The sequence below is a fragment of the Leiobunum rupestre genome, chromosome 11 (genome assembly GCF_980474605.1).
Source record: "Leiobunum rupestre chromosome 11, qqLeiRupe1.1.hap1, whole genome shotgun sequence".
NCBI lineage: Eukaryota > Metazoa > Arthropoda > Arachnida > Opiliones > Sclerosomatidae > Leiobunum > Leiobunum rupestre.
In genome coordinates this window covers 27,319,061-27,342,012 of record NC_143394.1, presented here as the reverse complement: position 1 = coordinate 27,342,012, position 22,952 = coordinate 27,319,061, and the positions used below count along the sequence as shown (strand labels likewise).

General features: G+C 37.3%; 2 protein-coding genes across 2 annotated transcripts in view; one reads left to right on the top strand and one right to left on the bottom strand.

The window, feature by feature from the left end:
* The window catches only part of LOC149922094 (protein O-linked-mannose beta-1,2-N-acetylglucosaminyltransferase 1-like), a 97,383-nt gene extending 77,241 nt beyond the window's left edge, over positions 1-20,142 (top strand). The window contains exons 3-19 of the mRNA XM_090164266.1: positions 2,267-2,550; positions 16,296-16,392; positions 16,726-16,865; positions 16,960-17,025; positions 17,102-17,215; positions 17,284-17,401; positions 17,485-17,583; positions 17,653-17,780; positions 17,839-17,985; positions 18,058-18,183; positions 18,245-18,505; positions 18,890-19,080; positions 19,144-19,252; positions 19,310-19,381; positions 19,450-19,491; positions 19,561-19,628; positions 19,704-20,142. Coding sequence (XP_090020392.1) covers positions 2,503-2,550; positions 16,296-16,392; positions 16,726-16,865; positions 16,960-17,025; positions 17,102-17,215; positions 17,284-17,401; positions 17,485-17,583; positions 17,653-17,780; positions 17,839-17,985; positions 18,058-18,183; positions 18,245-18,505; positions 18,890-19,080; positions 19,144-19,252; positions 19,310-19,381; positions 19,450-19,491; positions 19,561-19,628; positions 19,704-19,782 — 1,905 coding nt within the window. The 5' untranslated portion in view covers positions 2,267-2,502 and the 3' untranslated portion in view covers positions 19,783-20,142. The remainder of the gene's footprint in view (positions 1-2,266; positions 2,551-16,295; positions 16,393-16,725; positions 16,866-16,959; positions 17,026-17,101; positions 17,216-17,283; positions 17,402-17,484; positions 17,584-17,652; positions 17,781-17,838; positions 17,986-18,057; positions 18,184-18,244; positions 18,506-18,889; positions 19,081-19,143; positions 19,253-19,309; positions 19,382-19,449; positions 19,492-19,560; positions 19,629-19,703) is intronic.
* LOC149922093 (RNA 3'-terminal phosphate cyclase-like) lies at positions 19,776-22,491 on the bottom strand. Its single transcript, XM_090164267.1, has 10 exons — positions 22,325-22,491; positions 22,168-22,268; positions 21,967-22,110; positions 21,778-21,901; positions 21,665-21,723; positions 21,140-21,284; positions 20,958-21,082; positions 20,830-20,888; positions 20,180-20,274; positions 19,776-20,108 (listed from the first exon to the last, which is right to left on the bottom strand). Exons 1-10 carry the CDS (start codon positions 22,364-22,366, stop codon positions 19,926-19,928), a joined length of 1,077 nt encoding a protein of 358 aa, XP_090020393.1. The 5' UTR covers positions 22,367-22,491; the 3' UTR covers positions 19,776-19,925.
* Between the last annotated feature and the right edge of the window lie 461 nt (positions 22,492-22,952).

Sequence of the window (22,952 nt, the reverse complement as noted above, 5' to 3'; positions counted from 1 at the left end):
ACTTGTTGAAAATTTTGGGGGTTCTCGGATTTTTCGGAAATTATATTTTTTTTCTGAAACCGAAAATAATACCCTCGATTTTTTATACGGTGGAGGTACTAAATATGTACCACCTTTTTCCGTTTAGAAAGAACCTTATTTAAGGTTCATTGAATGTATAAAAATTCCGCTTTTCTCGAACACAATATAAAAGCAATACTGTGTCGGTCTTTTTCGGATATTCGTCCAGTTAACCGCCCAGCTCGTGTAAAGGCGGGAGGGATAGGCCATAACTTGACTATTTACCAGGGCTTTCAGCGGCGCTGTATTGTTAACGCGTCCTCTCTCGAGATAGGAGCTGACGAAAATCGAGGCGAAAACCGCGCGAAATCTTAGACTATATAGTATTTCCTCGTTATATACCAGGTAGATCGCGCTGCTAGAAACTTCCGGTTTCCGCCAAGAAACATCCGGTCGTTCTTCCTCGCTAACTTCCCCCGTGGCTTTAAAATGACGAGAGGAGAGAGTCCGATATTTGTCGCCGATAGATGGCGACGGGAGCGCGGAGCGTCGGTGTTGGCTGGCGATTTTTAACTCCGATCTGGCCCTTCGTAAAATCGGGTTCGTTCCCCGTTGCGAGCCGTTCTCGGCTCTGATTTCTGGAGAGCATTACGCTAGCGTTTTCCACACGCTATTGTTCGCGCCAAATAAAACTATACCAGTTTTACGACTGTTTACCCATAACGCCGGTCGTCACTAGAAAGGCACTTTAACCCTTAAAAGCTTTTAAATCACTGATTAAAATCGTTTCAATTTTATTTCCTCCTTTATTTTTAACGATTTCTGTACGTACTTCTTACGTTTTTAAGGAGAGTATTAACGACACTTTTATTAAGAAACTCTTTACCTTCTAAACGGAAAAATCTGGCGTTAGCGTCTTATTGTTAATCCCCGCAGCAATCGTATAAAAAAGTCTATAAAGTTAAAAATCGGTGCCTGACCCGCCACTGGCCCATTGTATCGAGAAAGAGGCCTTCTAAGACCCGAGCGGACCATTTCTATACGGTTCCTTATTTTGTAAAGGAGCCATTGAAAAGGTAGTATTGGGAAGATTTGGGGATCTTCGAAGGAAAGAGAGAGCCCGGGTTTAATCCTCCGCCGTCTTGAAAACGGGGATTCTATAATCCGGAAAGGATTATAGTGTTGCCTAGGATCTACCCCTTGAACGTCGGCTCCCCCTTCCACCTCCGTTTCGGGTCGAGCCGTCTCAGCAAAAATCTCTTTTCTTTCAAAATAATATCGGCACGTGTCTTGAAAAGATAATTTTGGAAACTATATATATATATTATCAATCGTATCGCTTCGAACCATACGGGATTTATATTAATTTTATATATTTATATATATATTAAAGGACAAGTTTGAAAATCTAAATAAGGATTAGACACTGGCATCATCGCGAATCCAGGAATAGGACGGTTAGTTAACTTCCTCTAATCAGTTGCGACGTCAGCTTCGCTATTTAATTTTAGTAGAATTATAAAATATATTTATCAGATAGGAGTATAAAATATATATATTTCTATACTGTTAAAGTTATTCTCTTCACGATCCTGATTATTCAAAATAACTTTCGAAAGAAAACGAAATACGTAATTGTAATGGCTAAGACTTGTACTTCTGGGAAATATGCTTTATGAATTACTAAATATTTTCGCATTTTATCAACTTCCCATAATAAATGGATCTTTATATCCTATCTATATTTGTTTCTTAGCTTTTAGTTAAAAATCGAGTTTGATAAATATCTTTTTTTTTTACATTTCTCACCGACTAAAACTTAAAAGTTCGTTAAACTTCCATGAAATGTTCTAGTTTTAATTTCATTTATTTTTAGGGTGATTCAATTTAATTCCTAGCGTTATTTTTTATTACGCCCGTTAATATTTTACGAGTGTAGGTTACTTCATATACGCTGAAATTTCCTTAGTTTACTTCATAAATAAAATCCGAAATTCCCACGCCTTTATTCTTCGTTCGAGGAAGTTTCATTCGTTGCAACAAATTGTGTTAAATTCGTAGGATGTTGAAGACAAAGATGAAACTGTATTAGTAACGTTACCTAAAATTTTAAGACATTTACAATATTAATTACTCTCGCGAACGGAAGGAAAATTCTCGTATTGTTTCGGTGTTTATTCTTGAAGCGTGTTAAATTGTATCTATAACCCACTTTCCGTAATAATATTTTCGTTCTAATTTACGTAATTTTTCTTTTAACTGATAGGATCTTTCGGTGTAGTTGTCTGTATTTGCGATCTCCGATGTCAGAGGCTTGAGTCGCATCGATGACGAATCCAGGGCCCATTGCGAGTCAGGCTTCGCCAGTGTCCCGTCAGCTGTCCTCGGCCGCGACGGTGTCCCGCCATCGATGGTGGCCGTAGACACTTGGAAGCCCAAAGAAGCGCTCGTTTATCGGAGAAAGTGTTTCCGGCGTCGGGGAGACCCCTTTGCTGCCGTCACATGAGGCATCCGTTGCTACAAGGGCGACTCTGGTCCAGGGTGTTCCAGGTAAGGACTTTTTCATTAGCATCGTATCCAGGGCACGCTCGAAAATATTATTCTTAAGAAAATTATAATTGAAAGCACGTTGGGTACACTTATCCGGGATTCTTTTGGGCTGTTTTGAATTTTCTGAGTTTAGTAAAACGTTTAAACCTTTGGTCTAACACAGCCTGTTCTCGGACTAAAAGTGTACTATTTTTACCATAAAATGATTTATTCGCCTGTTCTCGGACTAAAAGTGTACTCTTTTTACCATAAAATGATTTATTCGCCTATTCTCGGACTAAAAGTGTACTCTTTTTACCATAAAATGATTTATTCGCCTGTTCTCGGACTAAAAGTGTACTCTTTTTACCATAAAATGATTTATTCGCCTGTTCTCGGACTAAAAGTGTACACTTTTTACCATAAAATGATTTATTCGCCTGTTCTCGGACTAAAAGTGTACACTTTTTACCATAAATGATTTATTCGCCTGTTCTCGGACTAAAAGTGTACTCTTTTTACCATAAAATGATTTATTCGCCTATTCTCGGACTAAAAGTGTACTCTTTTTACCATAAAATGATTTATTCGCCTGTTCTCGGACTAAAAGTGTACACTTTTTACCATAAAATGATTTATTCGCCTGTTCTCGGACTAAAAGTGTACACTTTTTACCATAAAATGATTTATTCGCCTGTTCTCGGACTAAAAGTGTACTCTTTTTACCATAAAATGATTTATTCGCCTATTCTCGGACTAAAAGTGTACTCTTTTTACCATAAAATGATTTATTCGCCTGTTCTCGGACTAAAAGTGTACTCTTTTTACCATAAAATAATTTATTCGCCTGTTCTTGGATATGAGATTTACTCTGCCCCGTAAACTATTCGCCTGCTTTCGGACCAAAAGTGGGCTCTTTATAGCCTAAAAAGTTTTATTCGCCTGTTCTCTGACCAAAAGTTTACTCTTTTTACCCTGAAACGCTTTATTCGCCTGTTCTCGGACTAAAAGTGTACTCTTTATAGCCTAAAACGTTTTATTCGCCTGTTCCTGGTATGCAATTTACTCTGTCCCGTAAACTATTCGCCTGTTCTCGGAGTATTAGGAATACTCTGTCCACTCCTTCTCAAAAGCGGTTGTAAAGAGAATAAACTGACTGATTTCCCTTATAAGCATTTGTGAAACGGTCTGGTCTATATAAAAATGTACATTAATTTTGATTAGTTATCGACGCCGGTCAATTTCCCAAGCCTATTATTTTTTTGGGTTGGAAGTGAAGTTAAGTTTCTAAGTGTGATTGAAATGTCAACACAATTTGCTTCTACCAGAAATATGGGATTCTATTAATATTTAACTGAAATTAAGGATTCTATTAATATTTAACTGAAATTAAGGTTTCTATTAATATTTAACTGAAATTAAGGATTCTATTAATAGTAAACAGTTAATCCACTTCTACTTTGAAAAAATCATGCCAACCTTGTTTTAAAAGATTGGACATAAAACGGAAATTTTTCTATGTAAATAACCATGTTGATTGCGTGCAAAGTCCGTAAGTTGTGAGATAATATTTGATCTGTGGGTGCTCTTATTTGAAAATTGCGCCTTCTATACATCAGATAATGAAGTTACTCGGGTGTTTATTAATATTAAATGCCGACCGCATTAGTTGTGTCGAGTAACATTGATTTCGAGTATAGCAGTTGATATGAATAGATGTTTCTGCGTAGGAATTAGAGAGAGGAACAGAAAGTGTAGCCCCGACAAGCAAGGCCCTAAAATAATCATCGTCTCAAAGCTACGCGGTAGGCCGATTTACTTCCGGTTACGTTCCGGATTTCTGTTGGCTGATCGAGAAAGAAAAATAATTTCATTTTCTACACTCTCATTGGCTGATTAAAATTCTTATTTCTTAATCATTGAGCCGGGAATCAGGATTTCGCGGGATGTTGATGAGAGTATTTACATTAATTTAAATTAATTTCATTAGATTATTATTATTTGTAGGTAAGGGTTTCTTTAATGGTAATTTCTTTAACATTAATAACTCCTCAATCAAACATTCCAGAGTTCTGTTTATTATGGTCAGTAGGAATCTAAACAGAAAGACAACAAATCTTATAAAGCTTAGGCCTTAGCGTTTGACGCAAAAATTATTTACCTTTTCTAGTCTCAATTGCATCCTATTTATACATTTCTTTTGTTACATTCAACGATAAATTATTTACCGTCGATTGGAACAAATTAAAAGTATAATATTAACCGATAATGTCCAATAAAAATTAAATTGTTGGGCTTTAGAATTTTAATAATCGAGTTAGATCTATACGAAGTTGTAGCAGACAACCGCAGAAATGACCCGTGTTACGTCACAAACTTAATCCGAAAAAGAGTAGGCCTAATCTACTTGAAGTCGGAAATGTTATACTTTCCGAACCTCTCTAATTTCTATGGTTTCTGTAAAATAAAATATATAAAAAGTAAAAAATAGAATAAGTTGCTCTTACGTCACAAGACACAGCTTTATTAAAGTGTTGGTTGCACGAAAAATCGATAGTAAGAAAAACGAATGAATGCGGGCATGTTTTGAAGCCCAGGACGTTTTCTTTCCAAAAATGTCATTGTCGAACCAAATTTCCAAGCCTAAGTGTATTAACTTTGAGTCCGAAACTGACCTTTTTCGCTCCCCAAAATGCTGAAATTTTCGGCGAATTTCTCTCCTCCGTAGCACGAGCAATTTGGGGCAAATCAAAGCTGTAGTTTTATTCCTTAAATAGAAGGAACTGAAGTGGAGGGATTCTGTTTACTTGTAGAAGTTTTCAAACCAGAGGTTTTTAATCATAATATTAGGCTTATTATCGAAATAATTTTTTTTCACGCGCGCGCTATGTGGCGCGCGCGACCCGACTTTTTAAGAAGAATATTTACAAGGAGCCTTCGGTTTCATATCGTTTTTCTACTACGTAGGCTTGTGTGGGCCTATTTCAATTACTACTGCGTAGGTCTTTTTCCTGGGTGTTAAATCAATCCGCTTTTAATCCCAGATGTAAAGAAATCTATTACAGACAATTATCCAATGATACGCTTCGCATTTTCTGACGTCATGGGTGCCGAGAAGGTCTGGAAATTCGCCGAAAAACTCGATCTCCACCATTTCGACTTCTTTTTATAATAATTCAAAGACCACTTAACCCTTTTTGATGAAATTTTCTGTACTTACTATAAAATGTTTGCTCTTTCTAATGAATCATTAATTAACCATAGCTAAAATTTCGTGCAACCAACACTTTAATATATTCTCGTACGCGCGATTTCCACGAGCACTAGAAAAACCGATATCCCTCAGGTGACTGTAGCGCGCGCTCGTAGACTTGTTAAAGAGCCACATTTAAACCTAGGAGCAACAAACACAGCCCCACGAAAGGAGAACCCGTCAAAAGTATTGCATTTTCCTGCGTACATTTTTCATTGGTTCGACGCTTTAGCGCCTGCTGCCGTCGGAAGGGAAAAATTCGGAAAATGTCTTCCCCCTTTCCATAAAACGTTCAGCGTAAAGGCTCGTCCAATGAAATTTGTACACAACACTGCCTTAGCGTGTTTAAAGACTAGCTGTGTTCTCCTACAGTAAAAGCCTCTTTTTCGTTCAAGCTGAACGTTTCTATTTTAACAATTACATAATTGAGTTATATTTTTCTTATTAAGCTGAACCTTCCTCTAGTGCTTAAAATAATTTTGATAATTCCAATATTAATAGTTAACGAGATATAAGGTCCTAACTAAAGGGTAGTTTGGGCGCTTGCCAAACTTATTTAGCTCCGGGGGTCCGAATTAAAACGTAATTACTTAATTACTTTTATATTTAAAATTATTTTAGTCATTAAACAAGAAGCTGTTCTACACTTAATTTACTTAAATATTAATTTTATAAGTTAAAATACAAAATTTAAAGAGTTCAGCTTAAAATGGCACGAAAGTATACAATGTCCACTGTAGTCTTACCCCTTAAACCCAATTTTTCAGAGAAAGTTATCTGGCAAAACGTAGAAAACAATCATGTCGTGCAAGTCCCGTGGCATTTTTCCGATTGGTATTTTTTATCATAAGGGGGGGGAAGTAGGGGGGGAGTTCTAACACGCGACATTACGTCATTATATACCCGATTAATCTTCGTATCGTCTGCTACGGCCTTTCCCTCTTGTGGTAAAGATCGAACTCCGCGCAAACAAAATAAAGAAAAAACGCGGGGTAAACATTTACCGTAATTATATAAAAAAGAGAAGATCAGTCCAAACCGCGATATTACATTATTACGTCGTAAAATATATAAGCGCCATCTTCTCAATACAAACACTGACTCACGCGAAAAAAGAAATGAAAGAACAAAAATGAAAAAAGGACAAATCGAGATGAACGTACACATAATAGAAGTAGAAAGATAAACCGCGGTAAAGAAAGTTATCTTGCCCGCTATGTTATTACCTATATGCTTCTGATATCACCAAGAATGTATTTAGATTCGCGGAGAATATGTGGGCTAGCTTCGGGATTCTCGGATTACATACCACGCCGTCGCGTAATCCAACGCCTTTCTCCCTGTAAGGGGAGAAGATACTTAGCTACGATCAGCAGGTACGCTCTAGAGATGAGTCGGCCGGGCTAGTTTTAAAGCTCGACCCGGCCCGCCAAAATTATTCATTTCGAAAACCCGGCCAAGCCCGAGAATTTTTTTTCAATTTCCAACCCGACCCGAACAGGCCCGATAAAATTGAAACCCGGCCCGACCCGAAAAACCTTTTTATTTATAGTATACGCCTGTACTAAATGTTAGAGCGGCCTACCAGATTCAAATTTTTTCAGTAGATGGCGCTTGAAGCTCTTTGTTAAACGGTTAAAAATTAGTCAATGTGCCAATGATAAAAATTCGCTTTCTGTATGAAGAGATTTGCTGTTGCGATGAAAATAGAAACTTAAAGCCCGATCACTAATACTGTATATAAAAAGCCCGACCCGACCCGTTAAAAAAAGCACTACCCGGTCGGTCCGAAAGCCCGACCCGAGCCGTTTAAAAAAATCCCTACCCGGCCGGTCAGTTTTATATAAAAAGCCCGACCCGACCCGTTTAAAAATCACGAACCGACACGTCCCGAAAAAAAATATAAAGTTAAACCCGACCCGACCCCTTTAAAAAAAAAGCCCGACCTGGCCCGTCCCTAAAAAATATATATAAAATTAAACCCGACCCGACCCGTTAAAAAAAAAGCCCGACCCGGCCCGTCCCGAAAACAAATTATAAAATTAAACCCGACCCGACCCATTTAAAAAAAAACTTCGATATCGGAAAACGGGCCCGCCTCAAGGCGTGCTCGGGTCGGGTAAGCACGCCTTTAGTGGGTCCAAGACTCATCTCTAGTACTCTCACCGCGCCCCTCTGGCTTTCCTCGTGTATTTTAAACCTTGAACCATGGAATCTCAATTTAAGATTGAGATTCCATGCTTGAACTCCCTTTAAATGGGGAAGACACTCCGGTACGATCGCAGGCGTTCTCTCTCTCTCCGTGTAGGCGGAGGATATCATCCGGGAATCGTATTTGAGCAAGAAAATCTACAGCTCTAAATCTTTAATACTATATCGTTAAGAAAAGTGTCCTTTCTAATATCTCTAACGTCAATGAATTCAATGATAATGAAATGTAAGTCGATGTCTTCCGGAAAATCTCGAGATCATTAAATCCATTGAGTTGAGAATAATATAGAGCCCCAGACCGGATTGTCTCCATAGGCTTTAAGCTGACCATTAGTGGCAACGGGACTGAAAATCAAGGAACTTTATCATTAACCTTCTACAATGCATTCTCGTCTCGAGCCATACTGCGCGCGCATGCGAGTCCACGAGATATTAATGATCTGTCGAAGGCTGTTTAATATTGTCAACAGAAGGCGCTAGGCATACTTTGATAAAGTTCCGCGATTTTCAGTCCCGTTGTCACTAATGGTAAGCTTAAAGCCTATGGATAAAATCCGCTCTGGGGCTCTATATTATTCTCAACTCAACGATTAAAACTTTCTTGGCCACATACATTACGAAGGTATTTTAGGCTATCTAGCGTAACTTAAGATAAAGGGGTGAGACAGGGTACCCGACGAGGTGAGTTGGTTTGGACGAATCTATCGAAACCATTTTTTGCTTATTTCATCTGAATGTTACTCGCATTGCTGTGGAGGCTCTGCCCCCGTATGTTTTTCCTTGTGCAGGCCCGAGCACCAGAGTCCCAACGGGATCGCCGCCACTGTCCGTGTTCACCCGAATACATTCTTAATATTAATCTTAGCCTCTTAGGTCGTCCTAATAACACTTGGCCAGAAATGTGTTCAAGATGGCGGGCGTGTCTCAAAGGCAGGGTCTGATGAGAAAAGGTTAGATGTGATGACGTCACAGCCTCGTTATAAAAAGGGTGAAAATGGGGGAGGTTCCTAGTGCCTAATCCAATCTTTTGTCCGTCGGATCGGATAGAAAAAGAGTAAAAGAAACCTTCGTAAGCGAAGGTCTGGTTGATATCATCCGCTAATACAGTGACATCGCTTTGACACAAAATGTCTCCTGGATTTCTATTGTTCGGCTCGGCTTCCTGGCTGGCCTAAACGAAAACTGTCCATTCCAAACAATGACCAGCTTCCCCTCCCTCGATGTGCATAGGGACAGACGCGAAAAACAGGGACAAGTTCTCTTTCCTCCCATCTATACGTAACTCATTGCGGACGGCGTCATCCCTGATAAGAAAGGACATTTGCTGATTCCCCCCCCCCATCGCGCAGCCTTCTGTCCTATTCCCAGCACCCCCCCCCCCCAGCTATCATCCCGCCCTCTACTTTACTCTCTGGTTAAGTTGATTTAGTCTCGAGTCATGGCGGTATTTTGGCTAGACCGAAGGCGTACTATCGCTTTTATTACATAACTGTTGCGTTTGTGTACTGGGTGTTTCTAAACGCACTGATGGCAGTCTTACGTCAACTCAGTAAATAGAATGATAGAATATATAGAAAACATTGTCTCGGTTGTACTTTAGGCCTAGTAGCCTCGGGTCATGTTATGACTTAAGCCTTGGCTATTGGAAAGTATCCAGCGCGGAGTTTGAGAACCTCAGAATATTTGTTTAAATCCTCGTCAAAGCTATAGAGTTATTCTTATATATTTTCTAAGCTCAGCCGAAGACCCAAAGCGGATAAATCGTAATTTTCTGACGCGTTCAGTTGGAATAAGTTGATGGAATTGATAGTTAAATATTGTCGGTTTTGTCGGTATCGTTATTTCACCATTCAACAAAAAAACGATCTCTCATGGTATGGCAGCCAAACTGGAAACATTTCGTAACTTACAAATTGTTAGTGAGAATTATCACTGACGCGCGCACGAGATGCTCACTGTATTCGGCTTGAAAAGTTCGCACTTTTTCAACTTGAAGTAGGTACGTTTCGTTTTGGTTTTTGAAGAACTTTTCAGAGTAATAGGCGATATTATAAAGTAAAATGGCCTTCTTGTTTTGATGGGAAAGACTACCTTCCACTATGCTTCCATTAGCTTCCCCACCAAAGAGCCTATGAATTCATCCATAGGCTTTAATTGTACTATTTCGTCGTCCCATTTTAACAAGTTCAGCAAGCATATCCGACTTTATACTAGCGCCTATTGAAATTTCGAAAAATTGGGATGTATGTGGCTAATTTTGGAGGAATAATTAATAGAAATAAGGATCATTCTGATGCGGTAAAGTACGTATTTACAAAATCAGACATGATATTATTAACCATTTTCCAAAATTTTATAGTTAAAGTACTTAAATCCTAATTTCTGTCACTATGAAGTTAAGAATAGTATCTTTGGCTCGTTAGTATTGTCACTGGGGTGGCGGAGTGGTTAGCACTTTCGCTTCGCTTCAAGTGGAGCCGGGTTCGATGAAAACTTGGAACACCTCCTGCGTAGAGTTTGGAAGTTCTTTCCTCACTGGTTAAAGGGGATTTTCCCCCCGAGTTCTACGGTTTCCCTTTTTTAGCCGTTTTTTGGGCGTTTCGGAACATAGTGCACACGGGTCAGAGATACTAATCGTAACTTGGTAGTGACAATACTCACGGGTCAGAGATACTAATCGTTACTTGGTAGTGACAATACTCACGGGTCAGAGATACTAATCGTAACTTGGTAGTGACAATACTCACGGGTCAGAGATACTAATCGTAACTTAGTAGTGACAATACTCACGGGTCAGAGATACTAATCGTAACTTAGTAGTGACAATACTCACGGGTCAGAGATACTAATCGTAACTTAGTAGTGACAATACTCACGGGTCAGAGATACTAATCGTAACTTGGTAATGACAATACTCACGAGTCAGAGACACTAATCGTAACTTGGTAATGACAATACTCACGAGTCAGAGATACTAATCGTTACTTGGTAATGACAATACACACGGGTCCGAGATACTAATCGTTACTTGGTAGTGACAATACACACGGGTCCGAGATACTAATCGTTACTTGGTAGTGACAATACACACGGGTCCGAGATACTAATCGTAACTTAATATTGACAATACTCACGGGTCAGAGATACTAATCGTAACTTAATATTGACAATACTCACGGGTCAGAGATACTAATCGTAACTTAATATTGACAATACTCACGGGTCAGAGATACTAATCGTAACTTAGTAGTGACAATACACACGGGTCAGAGATACTAATCGAACATAATAATAATCAGCTAGGCTAATACCCAAGGCACCACCTGAGGGTCCAAGTCATCTAGTGACCAGTGGCGGCGCCAGGAATTTTCGCGATGGTAGGCAAACCAAATAAATGGGCCCCCGACCCGGGACCCCCCTTTTCTCAACGAAATACTTCAATAAAATAAAGTAGTGATGTACATGACGAACAAAAAAGTTCTAACAACAGTAAAACGAGTCCAAATATAACAGAACTGGTTTTATTTACTAGGAGATACCTAAAATATTTCTAAATACATTATCAACATTGGTTTCATTGTTATTTATAAATAATTTTTTTGAGACCCTTTCTAGATCAATTTGGGGCCCCTTGTAGGGTGATTTTGGGGCCCCTCAAAAGTTTAAGGTAGGCAGTGGCCTACCTGGCCTACCCCCTAGCGCCGCCACTGCTAGTGACTTTTATTGCCTTTAATTCCGGTGGCCGGGTTACAATGCGTAGGAGGGTGGTGGCAAGCCCATCATGCCACGCGAGCCAACAGCTCCCTACAATTACAAATGGGCATGTTAAGCGAACATGCAGACGAGTCCCGAAACAAATTATATCGCAAGGATCGAGAGTTACACGCTCGAAAACGTTCAAGAATTGACAATTTAACAGATATATTCAATAGAGCTATGGACTCTTCTGATCCAATTGTCTCCAACTATTCATTACAAAAGAGGCTAGAAAAACGAAGCGCCATTCAACTTCCGAAAGCCGCGCTAGAATTACTTAAAGAACCCGACGAACCGCCATTTCCAAACAATGAATTTTTTTCAAACGAATCAACTGATATCTCTGACGAGGACCAATTCCTTGAAGACTTCACTAGAAACACATTGAATAATATTCTATTAGAAATAGAAGAGGAATTGGAACTCGATAATTAAGAATATATATGCAAATAAGGCGTTAGTCTTACTCTTTACATTGTATCATGGAAAAATAAAACTGAATAAAGCCAGGTACACGAATGAAAAATTTTGTTTCAAAAAACTAACTTATTTTTTTTCAGCCAAAGCTAGCCCAAAACTTTGGCGGTTTTTGGGCTATTTTAGAAAAATTCTTTTTAAATTTCAAACGAATTTTTCTTTAAAATGCGCGGAGATCAACGCGTGAAAGTAATTACAACGTAATGTTGGGGTATTGTACTAGGAGACGTCGTTAAACTTTTGAAAAGGTACCTGCGGGTTTTTGAGAAGAACCTCTACCAACATGGACGAAAATGGGGTTTTTCACTTTTCTTACGGTGGCGGCAACAAATTGGGCAGTGCAAAAATTCTGAACATTTTAAAAATGACTAGCCCGATGGCAAACTACAGATTGTGATAAGTGTTGCTGCGATATTCCGCCAGGGGGGCTAGTTTCGCCGCCAGGGGTCGCAGAGAATAGAAATTTCTGTGGGTGGTGTGTATTGTCACTACCAAGTTACGATTAGTGTCTCTGGATCGTGAGTATGGTCACAACGAAGATACGAATTTCGTCCGGTTTGGTGTTCCATATAATGCCATAGCGTTAGCTCAAAGTCATCAAAAGGGAAAAACAAATATTTAAATGTCCCCGAGAACTAAGTTAATTTGTGGTCTATAGATTTAAAATCTTTCGGATGAAAGCGCGTGTCTTGGTACAAGGCCAAAATAGGGAACACCCTGTACAGAGCTATAGCGGGGTTTCCGCTTTGATTCACGAAGGATGATTTATCTAATCGTCCCAGGAATAGAGACATTTTCTTGCCCTTGTTATATACCGTAGTCGCTTAACTTAGTGGCTTATCTAACGGACTTAACCCTCGCGGTAACGCGCGCTATAAGGTCTATTTGCAGTTCCGATTCCTGGGCTACGATATTATCGTCGGATTTGCGAAGAGTCCCGCGACGGACAATGGTTCGGTGGTCGTGTCCCAGTCCCCTTCTCTTCTGTCCCCCTTTTTTTTTATCCCGGTCCACCATCTCACCCGTATAAAGAACTGCACAAAAGATCTCCTCCTCTGGACAGTCAATCGGTTTTGGGTGACCGCGGGGGAAAAAACCGCAATTTTTTGGGGTTCTTTTACGCTCGCTTAGCGACGAGGGGAAAATTAGGCCTGGGTTTCCCCAAAATTACCCCGGTCTTAGCAATAATCTTCGCCTTTCCGCGCGTCCCCTAAAGACCGCTAGAAGAGACTAGACAATGTAGGGACAAAGTTTTCTTTTGGTATGTCTTTTTCATTACTTGGGGGTCCTTTCGCTAAAAGGCACCGGGACCCGAGAGGGGGGCGTGGGAAGACTTCTCTAATCTTTGCTAATGGATTTTGCGAGCTCGGAGATTTTTGTCCGGTTTTTCTTTAGCGTCCATTGCCATTCTTAGCGCGTCACATCGTGATAAGAATCGTCCCTCATTTGTTCAAAGTTGACTTTCTCATTTTCTGGGAGGACACGGACTGAGAGAGCGTTTCCGAATCAAAATGCGACTAAGTGCGATGGCCACAAATTATCTCATTTCCCATTTTGATTCTCCCCTCCGTTAAACAAGATTTCCAATCACTACGCCAAAAAAATAAGAATCTGTTCCCTTCTGGACTTGTCGATGGAGTTGGTGTCCCCGGTAAAGATTATTTACAGGGTTTGGCCTACTATCCTTCGGAAATAAGAATTCGACTAATCCTGCCTGCGTAGATCGATTTAGTAAATCGCTTACAGGGTAACACAAGATGTCCAATTTCACCGCTTTTAGTTAATTTTAGATGGCGCCAATTTAACTTTCTGACGATAAATAATTTTTTTACTAAAACAAATTTTATAACTTTTAAACTATGTTTTATTTAAAAACTACAAACCAAAGTTAAACACAGCCAAAAATTCGGCATAGAAAGTTACCACGAAAAATTAATATACTTCGCGGTTATTTAAAATGTATACGTTTCAAACTGCTTACGCCATCTGGTAAGACTTAGATTATTTAAAAATCTTCCGCTAATGGCGGCTTATTTATCGGTGAAGACTAGAGATCAAGATCGCGAGAGAGCTATAATGTTCAATTTAAAATATTAAATCTAATATTTGGCCTATAATTTAGCGGTTTACACTAACAAGGAGACTACCCGAGGTGTAACACACCGATTTTGATCAAACTCGGGGGTTTGGTAGACCTTCATGTAACTTGAAAAACCCTGAAGGGAAATGTCTCTATAGGCAACCGTTTTGCCATGGCAACCAAAAATGTTTTTGACAACACAAAATGGAAATTTTCCCATTGAAAATAACATGGGAATCTGATCAATTTTAAGGGTACCCCGAGGGGCTGATCACTCCGCGTAATCGGTGTACAGAGCCGTACCTTTGACTGTACTAAAGGGATTACGCGTAATCTTTGAAGTCCCTGCCTTTGACCGTGCTAATCTAAGCGTAATCCGGTTTACATACTTTCTAAGAGTGGTTAGCCCCTCGGGGTACCCCCCTTTAAAAAAAAAATGAAAATGCTAAAAATAGAAAATATAAATATAAAAATAATGAAAAAGTTCGAATTTGATTAAAATTTTTAAAGGGGGGGTACCCTTAAAATTGGTCAGATTCCCATGTTATATTCAGTAGGAAAATTTCCATTTCGTGTTGTTAAAATCATTTTTGGTTGCCATGGCAAAACGTTTGCCTATGGAGACATTTCCCTTCAGGGTTTTTCAAGTTACATGAATATCTACCAAACATCCGAGTTTGATCAAAATCGGTGTGTTACACCTCGGGTAGTCTCCTTGTAAGTTTAAATTAGATTAACGTGCTTTCGCGTTGGAAATTACAATATTATTGATGCTATTTGAGAAATAATTCTCAATATTCTGCGGATAGACGAAGAATAAAGGAGTTTAAAGGCTATTCACTTTTAAAGCTCTCGATATCAAATTCGCGTTTAAATTGGATTTTAATCAACAGTTATAGGGCTTCGTTTTGACACGGGATTCGGCGATTGACGAAAACAAGCTGGATTTTCTTTTAAGCTCAGAAGGAATTGATTCAATTGAAATGAAAAAGCTTTTAACCAGTAATATTATACGGCTTCGTTAGGGCTCCCTGGACGCCCACAAACATTCTTTTTTGATCCTCGAACTCGCGCTGTATATAATAAAAGCAAAAACTAATTTCCTGATTTTATTTCTCTTTCATTGAAATGTTGGTGAGAAAAAATAACCAAGATGAAGGATGAGATTTAAACCTTTTTAAGGAGGTTTGGCGGATGTGTGTTTTCGAGAGCCAAATTTAGATCCTTATCAATTAGTTGATGTCGCGCAAGAAACGTTAATTTTGTCACCTTCTATTCTGGGTTCTATTATACATAGAATTATAACAAGTGATTTAAAGGGGCTCCAAAGTTCGGTGGTAAAATGTGTGTAAAGTCAGTAAAGTGCGAAATTTACGATTGGCTCTGCCCGCCTCTGCCAAGTCCGAGTGAGGGGTTGGGGGGAATGAAAAGCATGCTCAATTTTCTTTTTTTTTCACCGAACTTTGGAGCCCGTTTAACGCAATGAATGAAGAAAATAGTTTGATTTAAATATGCCAAACCTTTAATCGCCCGTGCCGTCCCTTTAATCGTCTTGACTCTTGATAATGTCATTTGAACCGGATTTAATAACTTTCAATTTTTGAGGTTGTCCTAATAATTATGCTGAAGTGATCTGAAGCTTGATTTTAAAACGAAAAATTGCCATATCCATTCGATATGATTTAACTTTATGGGAGTTTAATTGGAAACCTGTCTTTAATTGGCCGTCGTTTCTTCTTCTCCCGACACGTTGTTTTCTTCCTCTCCTACTCGATTATTAACGGGGGATCCTCATCATCTTTTTATAATTATGAGGGGATTTCTCTTCTTGAGGTTAATTGTTTTGAAACCTGTTTTCTTTCTTTAAATCGTTTTCTAGGTTTTTTTTTAGTTTTTAATACCGTATTACGCCGAAATTAAAAACGGGAAAAAGCGAATTTAAAAAAATGCCCAAAATAATGCTATTTTTCTCTTATTCGTTTGTTCTAGTTTCTCCTACTGGTTATTCTAATGGTGACTGTGGTAATTAACGTCGTCTTCATTGTCGATACCAGTAGGAAATTGCAGAAGGAATCTTCAGCTGATGGTAAAAAAATTTATTATTAAATTAATTCAAAAATTTAGTTTGGACTTTGGACAGGGAATATTACACTCATTGAAAAATTAATTTAACTACTGGCCAACAGCGAATATGAAAAATAAATATCTGCGTAGTAATTTTAAATTAAAAAAAAGTAATTTATTAATAATTGGAAATGAAAATAAGTTAATTAATATTAAATAAAAATACTAGAATTATTGTATAATTTAATAGAAAAATACATAATATAATAATTATTAATTTTTAAATTAATATTAAGAAATAAAATTAAATATTATTAATTGTGAAAGGTAAGCTTTAAATTATATTTTTTTATAGGGGAAGTGATAGGGGATGAAATGGGAAGAAAATTACAACATCGGCATGCGTTGCATCTTCCTGAAAGTTTGCCAAAGATTCTGACCATCGAAGCCCATTCCAGTCAATCCAAAGTGTCAGTCACAGTTGATGGAACTACGGTAATTTCCATTTTAAATAAAGTGGTTTCATTAAAAAAGTATCATTAATTTTGCAGTTTAATATACTTCTATCTATACTTTAAAAAAAAAATAGATTCTGGAAGACACGGAGGAGAACAAAGGAAGGGGCATTCATGTCTTAGTCCTTAACCAGGCTACGGTATTACTTTTTCCGCGGTTTAATTACGTAGTGTTTCCAAATTATTTCCTAAAACTTTATTATTCATATTACACAGGGTAGTGTTATGGCCCAGAGAATGTTTGACACATATTCTCCTCACGAAGATGAAGCTATGGCTCTCTTCTTAAGCATGGTTTCGGATGGACGAATTTTAATTTTCTGTATCAAAGTAATTAATTTTACTTAATTTGAAGTGTGCCTCGGTTTTATGATATGAATATTTGTCTTATGATAAAGGATGAAGGTACGTTTCAAATGAAGCAAGCAGCTCGAGATTTATTGAAAAGACTAGGCAGCAAAAAGTCTCACGTTCTTGGTTGGCGGGATATGTGGGCCATGGTCACTCAAAAAGGGGGTAAAAACAGAAGAGTCTTGTCAACTTGGTTTTTGTTTCAGATTTCTATTGTACTAAGTAACTTTTTAAATTTTTTTCTAAAGGAAAAATGTATGGAGAATCTTATAGCAAAAGTCCAGAATTTAATAGTTGGGGCGCCCCCGTATTACTTAGAGTAGACGTGCAACTAGTTGCAGTTGAAGGTAATTATTTTGTCAATTTTAAATAATATAGCATTGTTTTTAATTTTAAATACACGCTATATTTAACAGATAGTGAATGCGACTGGCCAGAAACACCTGAAAATAGGAGAAGGCATTCTTTTTGCAGTCATATAGAGGGATACGGAAGTGTTTGTAGTTGTACAGACCCTGCCCCTTTGACATTTCAACCCGAACCGGTCTGTACATCAAAATATTTATAACTATTTTTTTACTGATGTTTAATCTTCTTGGCAGTTTGAGAACAATAATATGAAAGATGTCCCTGTAGCTATTATAGCTAGCAACAGACCCCACTATTTGTACAGAATGTTGAGGTCTCTTTTATCCGCCCATGGATCTAGTCCCGAAATGATCACTGTTTTTATTGATGGCTATTTTGAAGTAATTGTATTTTTTCCGAAGTTTTTTTTTAGAAAAATAGATTTTATATAGAGAAATTAATATTCTTAATAGGAACCTCTCGAAGTTACAAAACTATTTGGATTAAGGGGAATCCAGCATACTCCAATTGGTGTTAAAAATGCCAGAATATCGCAACACTATAAAGCCAGTCTCACGGCTACTTTTAACCTCTTCCCAGTATGTTTAAATAAGAAGAGCCAAAAATTTATTTGAAAATTTCCATTATTCATCTTTATAGGAAGCAAAATACGCAATCATAATTGAAGAAGATTTAGATGTTTCGGCGGATTTTTTCCGCTACTTTAGTCAAACAGTCCGATTACTAGAAGAAGATGAAACTATATATTGTATTTCTGCCTGGAATGATCAAGGCTACGAACACACGAGTGAAGATCCTGGGCTGCTTTATCGTGTTGAAACTATGCCAGGCTTAGGTTGGATTCTCAAAAGATCTCTTTACAAGGAAGAACTCGAACCAAGGTGGCCCACTCCTGAGAAGGTAATAAGAGGGGTTTTTTATAAGTGATATTAGAAAAGTATTATCTCTAAAAGATAAGTATTCATTCGTGCCTCAAAGATGAGGCAGAATCCATTAATTGTGAATATCCACTGAAACTGTGAAAGCCTACACTGAATCAAGGCTAAAAATTTACCGTGACTGTTCGTTAAGCTTATGATGTAAAAAAATAAAAGTGCATAAGGCTATTTACTTTTCCTGCCAAAACTAAACTTTGAAAAAGAAGAAAATGAAGGTACAAATTTAAAGAAAAAGTGTAGCAGAAATCGGATCTGAATACTTCTCTCTAAGAGATCTAACACATGCTTTTGGTGATGTACTATAAAAAGTGCTTGATGTGAATATTAAAAATTATTTTTCAAAAAGCTTTGGGACTGGGACATGTGGATGAGGCTACCAGATGTTAGACAAGGGCGGGAGTGTATTGTACCTGATGTATCCCGCACATACCACTTTGGATCTTCCGGACTTAACATGAACTCTTATTTCCAAGATGTTTATTTTAAAAAGCACGCATTTAACACTCATCCATGGGCTAAATTAAAAGACATTGATGTGTAAGAAATTTGATTATTTATTCCATTAGGTTTTGCCTCTTACTTAATGATAACCACTTATAGAGTGAAAAAAGACAGTTACGAAGATTTAATTCATGACCTTCTGAAAAAAGCTATTGTGCTTGATCATAGCAAATCCCCCTGCGAAGAAAACTTCATTCCTGATACTAAAGTATGCTAATTTTTATTTTTGTTAAGCGTAAGAATTTAACCTATGTTTTTAATTTAGGGAGAAGTCTATGTTATGTTCATAAAAATGAATAATTTAAGGGATTTTACTACGTGGCTACAAGTTGCCAAAGTGAGTTTCTTAGCTTTAGTTTTTAGCGTAAAGGCTGGTATTTTATTAAAATATTTTTTGGTATTCAGTGTTTTAAAATTTGGGATTTGGATGCTAGAGGTTATCACAATGTAAGGAAACTAAATTCCTAATTAAATATAGTTGTTTCTAACATTTAACTTACGCAATTTGTTTTTTAGAGCATGTGGAGATTATTTATGAAAGGAAATCATTTATTAGTTGTTGGTGTGCCAAATTCACCATACTCGTAAGTTTTTGATACAGTTAGTTAGTTTAATTTTTTACATTATTGGTTTTTATTTCATTACTTTTCTGTTTTAAGGTCTTTCAAGCCAGCGAGAATAACTCCCATATATTTGGAAAGCCAAAAAATTGATAAAGACAATAACAGAGTGCGCTAACTTAAAAAGCGCGTTTAACAAGTGTAAACAATTTGGCCAAGTGACAGTTACGCTGAAGCGCTAAACTGTGATTTCATCATTTTGAGAGGGGAGGGACAACTGGCAATAAGCGTACTGTAACAAAAACTGTCATTACGCTAGTTTTAAAACCTACTGAGACCAATGCCATTGCATTCTATTAAACAATTTCCATTAGACTCTTCTTTCAAATTGAAAGTAGCGTCAGTGAGCAACTCCGTTACGTGGATTGCGGTCTTGGTGTGTGTAGTTAGTGGGCCACAATACACTCGAGATGTTCCTTTAGCCAAGGCCATAAAAATAATCAACTGTAAAAATATAAAAAATAAAAGTGAGCAACGACTGTGGCTATTTAATATAATTACAAAATGAACAAAACCTGGTCTTGTAAGTAGAAATCTAAGCATCCTCCATGATTTAATTCTTGATGTAGCTCTTTTACCGCTTTAAGGCCTACTTCCTCGGCTTCCACTCCTATTTATTAATTGGTAATATTATACCTATTAAAATCGTCTACTCTTAATTGGGATTGTTCACAAATTACAAAACTCCTAAAGAGGTTTTGTAGAAGTGTTTTGACAATGCTAATGTTAATCAAAATTTAATGGTGGAACTTACAATTTATATTTTTTTAAACAAAGTAAAAACAATATTAAATAGACAATGTTAATTGTAACTAAGATAATTATAAAATTGAATGGTCAGACGTATTTAAGGGTTTTTGCAAAAGGTGTTTCCATAAAATAAGACAAATTAAAAGTATAAAATGTTTTTCTCTGCATCACGAGCTTAAGCTTTTTAGTACTTTATTGGCACTTTTTCACACATGGATTTCAGATTCCAAAATCTTTATCAACTGCAGCGCCATGCTCTATCTTTAATAACTATAGCTAGTGATGTAGAAAAAACATTTACACGTGACCTCCCGTATTTTATAGAAACCCCTATTGTTATAATGGGAACAGGTTTTTGAAAACGTCTTTGTTTTTGCGTTGTGTAATTTGTTATTCGCCCTTGTTAGATCAAAACCTCTTTTTCCCAAAGCAGATCCAGCAAATTTACATCCCATCGTTGTCTCAGCCAAAATCCTAATATCAACAATATAAACTTTAGCTATAATACTTTATTCTGTAAACTCTTAAAACTTGTCAACTAACACAATTCCATTGGAGTTCCCAACTGCAAAATCCGCAGGTTCTTTCAATCTGTCTATTTGCATTCCAATACCTGGAAAGTGAGGACGAAGGTATCTTGTTGCAGTTTCTGCCATTATATGAGCCATCTTAAACAAAATGTTTTTTTCAGTCTGATGATTTAGTTATAGCTTGTTTTTTTTTACTTTTATGGGCAAAACACCAGCGACGTAAGAGCGGCCTGTTATATTTATAACTTGCCCTTTATCAGTTAAATTTATGCTATTTAAAGTGTTTGGTACTGGTGTAGTACTGAATTGAACAACTCCTCCACCTTTAGGAAAATAGCCCCTAAAATGAGCAGAATTTTTAGTTGGCTATGTTGGTGTTTCTACAGTTAAGTGTGGTAACATTTTCCATTTGACTGCTTAAGATTTAAAATTCTTCTGTGGCATAAATAATATCACCATGATTGAGGGACAATTAAATATTTGAAGTTTCTATACCATGATTTATTTCAAGTGGAAAAGCACTTGCAAAAAATGCTCATAACAGAATAAGCACATAAGAATATCCAAAAGAATTTCCTATAAGCACTTTCTTAAATGATCCAACTGTGCTGTTGGGTGACTAAATAGAAAATAACTAGACTAGATCTTTATTAATATATAGAACATGGGAGATCTCCAAAAGTAGTAAAATGGAAAACGCCATAAAAACCCGATTAACACCTTTTTAATATTCTGCAGTCAAATTTAGCGCCTAATTTCTCCACTACTGATTTAAATACCTTATTTAAAAAATATATGAGCCATATTTCGGATAATTCATTACAAGTTTATACCATTATTGTGTAATCTATTTGAGGTGCCATTTCAGCATTTGTTCCACCTTTTAATTTCAACTGACAAGGTCCATTGGCGAATAAAAGACAGGGAAAAGCAACTTGAAAGAGTAATACGATGCTTCTAATAATTTGAAGGAAAAAATTCCATTTAACAAACAATATACTAACTTGAAAATTAAATTATACCCAGCTGTTCCCGTTTCTGCTGTAAAACTGCCTGCTTTAATCTTTTGTGGAATGAATGTAATTTGTGTGGATCCCAAATCCCCACCAATTAATTTGGCATCGCATATATCTTGGACCAAACGTACACCAGCAAGATGTTGCGCTCTTAAATGAAAATTATTAAATTTCTACCATTAGTTTTTGCATGCAACAAAAACTTACCTCAGACCAGGACTGCTTCGTCCAGCTCTAATATTGGTCACTTTAATTGGTTTCCTTAGTAAGCTGCTTAAAGCTACAGCAATTCTTAAAATTTGTCCTCCCTAAATGTTTACTTTATTTAACATTCTGCTTTTCTTTACAAATACATTAAACATACCCCCTCCAAGACACTCCCATCAATTTCCAGTATGTTTTCCATGTTCCTAATTACTTATTGTGCAGTATTTAAAACTTTGCATGTCTTTTATCATTAACTTCGTACAATATTTTGATTAGAGGTTTTTGACACTTATCAGCAAAACCTTTCCCTTAATATTTAGATATCTGTCAAAATATTTATCTTATGCTTGAATGCTTTTAGGTTGAGCGCAGCAGCAGCCTGCTACCAAAATCAGCTGTTAACAACGGGAACGCTTCAACGCTACCTCATTGAGTTGGGAATATAAAACTAGATATACAATTACGGCTTCAGAAATCGGCGTTTCGCGGGACAAATTCTTCACTGACAGTAAACTTTTATCATTCGGCGGTGGCGCCTTCTATCTTTTCGAAAAAACTATAGTTTCGCAAATATCTTCTGCTTATATACTTATTTACACGTGTTCACCTGTATCTTAGTGGTAATTTGAATTTAGATATTTAAATTACTGGGAAGAAACTCAATTGGTCAACATGTGATCATTCAAATCTGAGAGAAGTGTTTCATCATGGTCAAATATGATCATGGTTGAGGCACCTTCGAACCAGCAACTCAATTTTTAAGGTAAGGCGTTTATTTGAGGCCC

Excerpts from the sequence above, each read along its gene's own strand:
- LOC149922093 (XM_090164267.1), bottom strand. The coding sequence starts at position 22,366 with ATGGAAAACATACTGGAAATTGATGGGAGTGTCTTGGAGGGG. Across the intron at positions 21,902-21,966 it reads GCAGAAACGGGAACAGCTGG|AAGCATCGTATTACTCTTTC; the intron begins GTATAATTTAAT and ends TCAAATTATTAG. Across the intron at positions 21,083-21,139 it reads CTGGTGTTTTGCCCATAAAA|ATGGCTCATATAATGGCAGA; the intron begins GTAAAAAAAAAC and ends ATTTTGTTTAAG.